Genomic DNA, 8,659 nt, shown 5'->3' with positions numbered 1-8,659 from the left:
AAAAACCTCAGTTGTCATTAAACAATCTCAATATTTGCCATTAGAGTAGCTGCAAAGTTAAATTTGAAGGAATATGGGTCGTCTATTTTGTAGTTGCTACACACAAAACTTCAAGCATGCAGAAGTATCACAAAGACGGTACCAAGGTGCACTCCATAAGCTGAGAGAAGCTTCGTCCTCATACATCTACACGTTGAAAATTGTTATACCGGGCTACAATGACAAATTCTCAAGAGTTTGAGCCATTCACTTGTAGTGGCTACACAAAACATTGGAGATTCTGGATTCTGGATTCATTGGATGATAACTACGCCAATCTAAAGCTACTTTTAAAAACTACAAAAGGCAACACACAGGAACTTGATCCTTCTAGTTCCAAATGGCCGTAAATCCAAATTCATTGCAGTAACCATACGTAAACCTCTCTGCCTGGGGACTCACCATTGCGGCAGGATCCCAAAATCAAATGATTTTTATAGATAAAGATCCCAAAATCATCATGGAATTTTCCAATTTAGAAATTTTTTTGCTCCTTTTACGACTACGAACCCTAATATCTCCCCACGAGGCAACTCTATTGCTCTAAAAATAGTTCAGTTACTCTACTTAAAACGCTGCGTGCCATCTACCCGCCTGCCTTAAAAGCTTCTGTTTGTTTTATTGATTTTCGGTCACACTGGACCAATAGGCAGATTCCTAACATTGCGGCGAACCGAGGCTCAAGCGTCATCATATACTGCTTATAGAGTACACTAGTACTAGATTCCTGATGATGGAGTACTTGCGGTATTGGAAAAATGGGATAAGATTTATTCGAGGTACGCGTAAAGTATTGGAAAATTAAATATTTATTTACAACCCCATAAAATTTGGTCTCAAAATCGCCGAAAAGAGAGAAGAAACATTTTTTGAGAGTTAAATAATTTTGCTTCAAACGATTCGTCTTTAAGACGATGCCCCTCCATAAATACCAATATTTTCATGCCTATGCCAGAAGGAATGGTACAGTCAGGTATTCGTTTCTATAGAAAAAATGTTCTATGTTTAGAATATGAATAGTCTTAAGGTCCCAAGCAAATCAAATTTGGCCCTGATACAACGTTTTTCTACCAAAACTACCTCTCAGGTAGTATCATAAAATTTGGGTATAACGACTTGTAATTGCAACTCTTTGCAGTCAGTTTCCGCACGTCTTCCCTGAAGGTTCGAAATTTGCTCCAACATTAAACTATACTTCTGAACATCAGCTAAGTTATACCAAAATCAATTTTTTTAATCTCTAGTGCACATAAGGTAAGCTTCTAACACACACGCTATTACTAAGACCTCACTAGCACCACAGCTGGTCACTGGCCAGACAGTATGGTTCCGATCGCCGCGCTATCCGGGATAAAATATTCCCCACTCACGTGGTCTTTTATTCGTCTTTACTTATTTTTTGTGATAAGCCTGAGATTGGCGAGTATACGCAACAGGTATTTCTTGGTCCCCTCTTAAGCCCTTCAAATTCACACATCCCCATCACGAATCAGATGAATTTTGGTCAATTTACGACAATTTAAGATCCAAATGCGTCCACTCGTATCGACTCACATTCGGAGTTTCCGCGTTTTTGTAGGCATCACATTGCCCCGAAAAGCCTCATTTAGGACCTGGTGCAGTCCAGATAAGCTGGCTACAAGTCCCAATTAAAAACTATTAAGATATCCTGGAGCTAAAGGTCAGGAGACGCAAGCATCTGTTCAAGCGGCCTCAGTATTCATTTAGAAACTCTTGTGCAGTGGCGGACCTAGGGGTGATTGTGCCTCGTGCACGATCGCTTTCTTGCCTGCGCCACTGGATATGCGCAACGTTCCGGCAGAATTATTTCTCCTCTTCGTTGTTCTCAGCGCGTCAGGTGCACAGCTGCTTCTTTAGCAGTTTCTTCCACATTTTAGCGTACCTTAGCGCCATTTTAGCACTACCTAAGTCAGTGGTGTATCAGCAAAAAAATGTCCAAATCTTAAATTTTTTTTTCATCTTTCTATCTTCGCCACTGCACGCAGGAAGTTTTAGTGATTTCTCATATGACTGGTCACATGATATATGGGGGCTTAAACCACATGCTGCGGCCCGCGTCACAGGCTTTGATTAGCTTTTTCCCCAGAATCTTTCCACGAAATCAATGGTATAACGGAGGTCACGATTTTTCTGTTGAACCATAATTCACATAAGTGATTTAGATTAAGCCTCGCTCAGCTGCGATGTAAACAAATAATTAATTTGTTGTTTTTTCAGATAGTTGCGCTAATTATTGATTGATTCATCACAATATTAATGACAGTTCGATGCTGTTATATTTAATCGTCAAACGCGGGCAGAATAGGCGGAGAATTACATAACATTGCACAAACTCTCCGTCTACTTTCAGAGGGCCCCCAGTATAGTTGCTTATCAGAAATAATTACTAATTAGCGCACATCAGAGCCGAGATACAGATTACACTCAGCAACCATGTTCAGTTGGGCGGCATTGGTTCTGTGTGTGCACCACATTGCGGTCATCGCTGCCTACACTTACCAGAAAGATCACCAGTTCTCCATTGACGAACTGCTCACCACGACTTTCCCCAGGAAAATCTCCAATGACATCGGATTGAACCCGTGCAAAGCCGGTAAGTGCACTTTCTTTTAAAATCGTCGCTTTGGTCCCTAGGGCTCGGATTTCCAGCAGATATGCCGCAAGCTATTTTTAATTTTAATTGCGAAATATACTGGGCACTCAGAAATTCCCAGAAAGGGGATCAGCGTTAGAGCGTATAAAAATCAGGCCATTGAGGTAAACTTGTCTCATACGAAACCTGCTTGTTTGCGCTCGACGCGGTAGCAAAGTTGCATTTTCGACATTTTTACGAATTTCGTCACAAAGAGGCGTTCTGTGAAAAAACTCATTTCCGACAGTTTTCGAGATATTTTGAATTAAGTCATTCCGTGCATTTTCAGACTTTTGTTAATGCATATTACATTTTTAGCGTGCGCCGTAGAATACAAAAACGAAATTTTTTGCTCGAGTAGAAAATAAAAATTTCGATTTGCTCCTCTTTCCATTAGTTCAAGTTAGTTCAGGTTAGTTAGAGTAATTTCGTGTCACCTCGGATAAATTCAGGTGATACCGGGCTTCTATGAATTTTTCTATGAGTCCATGAATATTTTATGAAAATTTCGCACCTTTTCCAGTGCGCATTTCAAGTTTTTTTTTACTTATAAGTGTGCACTTCAACCATTACTGCATGGTTTAAATATCCAGATGTGTTCCTGGATGATATTGCGATCCATTTGGAAGACTCCAGAAAGCGCTACCTTTCCAAGGATAGGGAAAATGAGCAGGAGAAGAACGCTGCCATGTTAGTTAGCGCGAAGAAGATTCTGGAGAAGAAAAAAATTTGGTAATAGAACCGCAACTAGAATTTCGTTTGGGAAAATCCTTTGATGCCCTTTTCTCAGGAGGAATCTGCGAGACAAACACAAAATCCGGAAAAGGGCTTCAGCCACCACCATAAAAGACCGATTGTGGGACTTCGGGATTGTTCCTTACGAAATTGACGAGACCTGGAGCTCTTCCAGGAAAGCCTTGGCCAGACAGGCCATGAGGCACTGGGAGAACCACACCTGCCTCAAATTCATCGAGAGAGACAAGAGCGAGGACGATGATTACGTGTTTTTCACCGAAAAAGACTGCGGGTGAGTTCAGTTTCATTTTATTTTTAATATGAACAAGAAATTCCAAACATGATGCTTCAAACCTCATAATGTACTGGATGCTCGAAACTACAGTTTCGCCACCCCAACCGTGGGGAAAATCGTTTTTAAAATGAAAGCTCAATCATTTCACGTCTTCAGGTGCTGTTCCTTCGTTGGTAAGCGTGGAATTGGGGCTCAGGCCCTGAGCATTGGGGACAAGTGTGCTAAATTCGGTGTGATCGTACATGAAATAGGCCACGCGATCGGATATTACCACGAACACACTCGGCCGGATCGAGATAACTATGTCCAAGTGTTTGAGCACAATATAATGGAGAGTGAGTATAACAGTTTGTTTCTTATCCTACGGGGCAATGACCATAAGATCCTTTCAGATCAGAAGAACAACTTCAACAAAATGGGCTCGGACCAGGTGACATCGTTGGGGCAGAAGTATGATTATGACTCTATCATGCATTATGCGAGGAACACCTATGCGATAAACCAATTTTTGGACACCATCCAGCCCATTGGAATTCCCCAGGGCAAGAACCCTCCGGAGATCGGCCAGAGGGTTGCTTTAAGCCCCGGAGACATCCAGCAGACGCTGAAGTTGTACAATTGTCCTAGTAAGTCCTCCTGGGCAGATTTGAACTCATTAAAAAAGCGGTAGTACCGGGAAGGACCAATGGGGAACTTTCCTGCGTATTAACGCAAACTCTCGGAGATCTGTTTTTCTAAACACGCTAAACATTCTGCAGGGTGCGGTCGAACCTTCCAGACGAAATCGGGCACGTTTTCATCCCCCACCCCGAACGTGAACTCGGCCGCTGACGAACCCGCTTCATGTGAGTGGCGGATCATGGCGACTCCAGGGGAAAGAGTCATTCTCAACATCACTTCAATGGACATTCGTAAATCGCCCAATTGCAGCACCGATTATCTGGAAATTCGCGACGGGTACTGGAGGAAGTCCAGATTTCTAGGTAGATCTCTTGCCTGCTTTGATGAGTTGTGGTGAATGAAAGGCGACCATTACAGGTAGATTATGCGGCAGTGGTGAAGTGGGTGGGTTCAGAACGGAAACGAGCCGTATGCTGGTCACCTATGTCTCGGAGAATACCCGGGATTTCAAGGGGTTCAGCGCTAGCTTTGAAGTCGTCTGCGGGGGCGACTTGTACGTGGATTCTATAGGGTTAGTCATGGTAAAAATTTCAGCGATTGTTTGACAACTTATGGAATTAATTCCAGATATCTCGCGTCCCCTAATTACCCCGACGAGTACCAACCCAGCAAGGAGTGCGTCTGGCAAATTTCTGTTGCAGAGCAGTTCCAGGTAGCCATTCAGTTCGTCTCCTTCGACTTGGAGCACCACGTGGATTGCAGCTATGACTTCGTTTCCATTCACAGCGGTTTGGGGGAGAACTCGACACATATGGACACCCTCTGTGGCTCTCTCATTCCCGACCACCAAGTTTCAACAGGGAACCAGATGACTGTGCGCTTCTTCAGCGATAAGTATGAGTGAACCTAATTTCTCGACCTCGTTTGTAATTCATTTATTTAGAACTAATCAGAAGGGGGGATTTTCTGCGAAAGTGTTTGCCGAGTTCAATGAGTGTGAACACATTGAACATGGCTGCGCGCAAGTTTGCATCAACACACTGGGCAGCTTCCAGTGCGGATGCAAACCCGGGTTCGAACTGCACTCGGACAAGAGAACTTGTGTTGGTAATTCCCCGTGTTCATTGCGATCGTCGAATAACATAACTAACGTTGCTTCCCTCTAGATGCCTGTGGGGGCACCTTCAAAGGTCCGAACGGCACTATAACCTCCCCGTCGTTCCCCGAGTTCTATCCCCCAAAGAAGCGCTGCACCTGGCAAATCGCGGCTCCCCCCCAACACGTGATTTTCTTAAATTTCACGCACGTTGACATCGAAGGCAACAACTATGAGGATCAGGTAAGTGTCTCAGTCGACAAGGGGGCGGAATTAATGGTGGATTTATCGGAATTCCAGCCTTGCGAGTATGATCACGTGAATGTATCCAGTCTACTCACGACGGGGAAGTACAGAGAGCATGGATCTTTCTGTGGGACCAAGAAGCCGGGCATTATTGCCTCGGAGAGCAACGGGCTCAAGGTCAGCTTTGGGTCGGATGACAGTGTCCAGCAGACCGGATTCGTGGCGGTTTACTTCATGGGTACGGGTGTGCTTCCGTAGTAAGCGCTGAAAATTTTATCAGTTTCACCCATTGTGTATGCAAGTCGATTTTTTCTAATCAGACACCCTGTATATTTTATGTTTTTTAGTTCTTTCGAATCAAAAAACTAAGATTTACCAATAAATGATTACCCTTCCGCTTTCTCTCCCTCCATCCCTGCTCATCTCTCTTCCTCTCTATCTCTGTCGACGAAAAACGCATGACTATATCTGGATTCTTCTAGAATTTCCATTACTCACTAGATTTCCACTCTTCTTTACAGATTTAGATGAATGCGCCGCCAAAAATGGGGGCTGCGAGCACGACTGCACCAACACCCTGGGCAGCTTCCAGTGCTCTTGCCGCACCGGCTTCACCCTACACGAAAACCAGAAGAGCTGTATTGAGGGCGACTGCGTCCATGACGTGTTCACCACGGACATCCCACCTGAAATGGGCACCATCAGCAGTCCCAACTTCCCCAAAACGTACCCCCCCTCGAAGGACTGCGCATGGCATCTGCGAACGTCACCTGGCCACCGGATCAGATTGACGTTCATGATTTTCAACTTGGAGTCGCACCCTGAGTGCTATTTCGATTACGTGCAAGTGAGGACATGGTGTGCTGGTTAAAGTAACTGGAGTGACTGGTTTGGTTGCGTTGCAGGTGTTTGATGGAGATTCCTCCAAAGCGCACCAGAAGGGAAGATACTGCGGAGCTGGTGCTCCCAGTGCTATCGATTCCACCGACAATCAGTTGTATATGACCTTTAAATCAGACGCTAACGTCCACAAAAAGGGATTTTTCGCCACGTATCATACTGTATGTTCTTTAAACGTCAACAAAACTTCGTGACATTAATCGTCTAATTTAATTTAAAAAGCTCTGCGGAGGAATTCTCCAGGCAACCCAGGAAAAACGCCAGATCTACTCTCATCCCTCATATGGGAACACCACCTATCCAGCAATGAGATCGTGCGACTGGTTCCTCATAGGAAGCGACGGATTCAACGTCAAACTCACCTTCGAGGAGTTCCATCTTGAAGAGGATTGCTACGATTTCGTCGAGGTCTTTGACGGCCTGCACAGCGACGATTTCCGAAGTTTGGGGAGATTCTGTGGCAATGAAGTAAGCATTTTCCTCTTCCCCATTTGAGATCACTTAAAATCGATTTTTTATAGACAGAAAGCGAGCTGATATCCACGGAGAAGGGAATGATGGTCAGGTTTAGATCTGACGACAGAGAAGCTGGGCGCGGATTTTTGCTTGAATACCAGCTAGTAGAGAACGTTTATAGTGTAGAGCAAGAGTCACCAAACTACGGCCCGCGAGCCAAATTCGGCCATTGAGACTTACCTATGCGGCCCGTGGCCGCATAGAAAAAATAAATTCACAAATATTCACTATATTAAATAAAAATGCCATATAAAGGCGTAAAGAAAACTTTAAAATAATGCGTTCATGTCTTATCCAATAGCAAAATGTACCACATTGAGGGGTTTCCGGAAATGAGGAAATTCGGGAATTTACCAAGTTGCTTGTATCCAGATCATCAGGATCAACGCACTGAAACAGTTAACTCGCTTCGTATGTGTCTGTGCCAGCGTCTTTTATGTATATGCACATAAAATTTCTTTATCCCTTATTTTTATCTATTTAAAAATGTTATCAAAGAAAAAGAGATAGACAAAGAATGTCGAGTTTTTAATGAACAATGAAGATTTTTTTCATTCAGTTTAAAGACAGGAGTTTGTGTCTTATTTGAGACGAAACTGAGGCATTTTTGAAAGAATACAATTTGAAAAGGCTATGTTAATAACCAAGTTGAAAATATGAGAAATTCCAAGCACTACTGCGTGGAAAAACCGTGTTATTTTTGTTTTGTCTCGATGAAAATCTTCTAAAGGCGCCCAGGCCTGTATGTTGGTCACGGCCGGGTAATGTAGGGGATATCCTAAGACGCCTATACCGACTAAGAACCTCAGAATAGAAGGTAACCCCTTCTTTTCCGACCCTGGAAACTTATTTTGCTTGAGTATCCGTAGATACATACATACAGTACGCGCAAGGATGATTGGGCCAATTTGGACTCACACATCATATGATGCAAAATGCGGAGGGAACGGGTTAATCGGCGAGGTCAGTCTTACTTAGTACTTAAGTATCGGTCTACCGTGCTGCTATAAATCCCCCCCTTAATGTTAACTTTTTAACATTTTTTTTTAATTCAAAAGCAGCATTAAATAAGACAAAAAGCTACCTTTTGACGTTTCTTTATTTTTTTAAATATTGCTTAAGTCACCGGTAGCGCAAAATGGCCGATTTTTTTAAATTGAGATACGAGTCAAGTGATACCTCAGATTAAAGGCCTTTCAATAATACATTCAATCGTGTATTGTGATTAAAAATCTATCAATTAGTTTTTGAGAAAAGTAGGTATACATTTGGTAAAAAATGCAATACAAACTCAGTTAAATAGTACGTAAACAATGAAAAAAACTTGTTTTTTGATAGAAAATTGGTTTGTTTTCGATTTTGTGCTGAATGATCGACTTTGTATTAATGTGGTAAAAATTCAATACAAAGTGATTTTGTATTGCATTTTTTAAATAAATGTATTCCTGTTTCCCTCAAAAACTTGTCGATAGATTTTCAATTGCAATACACTATTGAATGTAGTGTTAAAAGACTTTTAAGATGTTATGTTTCTCATGTTTCAATTTTAAAAACTCTA

At 42.6% G+C, this 8,659-nt stretch overlaps 1 protein-coding gene across 3 annotated transcripts; it reads left to right on the top strand.

The window, feature by feature from the left end:
• Positions 1-1,163: 1,163 nt before the first annotated feature.
• LOC136339350 (protein tolkin-like) lies at positions 1,164-7,379 on the top strand. Of its 3 annotated transcripts, none has more exons than XM_066282523.1 (16): positions 1,164-1,293; positions 2,455-2,653; positions 3,286-3,424; positions 3,483-3,719; positions 3,879-4,057; positions 4,115-4,348; positions 4,481-4,705; positions 4,761-4,914; positions 4,971-5,237; positions 5,287-5,450; positions 5,510-5,682; positions 5,740-5,923; positions 6,207-6,532; positions 6,591-6,746; positions 6,808-7,053; positions 7,107-7,379. In XM_066282523.1, the coding sequence occupies exons 2-16, from the start codon at positions 2,494-2,496 to the stop codon at positions 7,272-7,274; spliced, it is 3,012 nt and encodes a 1,003-aa protein (XP_066138620.1). In that variant the 5' UTR covers positions 1,164-1,293; positions 2,455-2,493; the 3' UTR covers positions 7,275-7,379. The 3 variants fall into 3 exon arrangements, with proteins under 3 accessions (XP_066138620.1, XP_066138619.1, XP_066138621.1); XM_066282522.1 differs by having other exon boundaries at positions 2,278-2,653; XM_066282524.1 differs by lacking the exon at positions 1,164-1,293 and adding an exon at positions 1,346-1,475.
• The last annotated feature ends 1,280 nt before the right edge of the window (positions 7,380-8,659 follow it).

The sequence above is a fragment of the Euwallacea fornicatus genome, chromosome 5 (assembly GCF_040115645.1).
Source record: "Euwallacea fornicatus isolate EFF26 chromosome 5, ASM4011564v1, whole genome shotgun sequence".
Classification (NCBI taxonomy): domain Eukaryota; kingdom Metazoa; phylum Arthropoda; class Insecta; order Coleoptera; family Curculionidae; genus Euwallacea; species Euwallacea fornicatus.
Note: the sequence above shows the minus strand (reverse complement) of the source record. Positions and strands in the feature narration are given on the sequence as shown.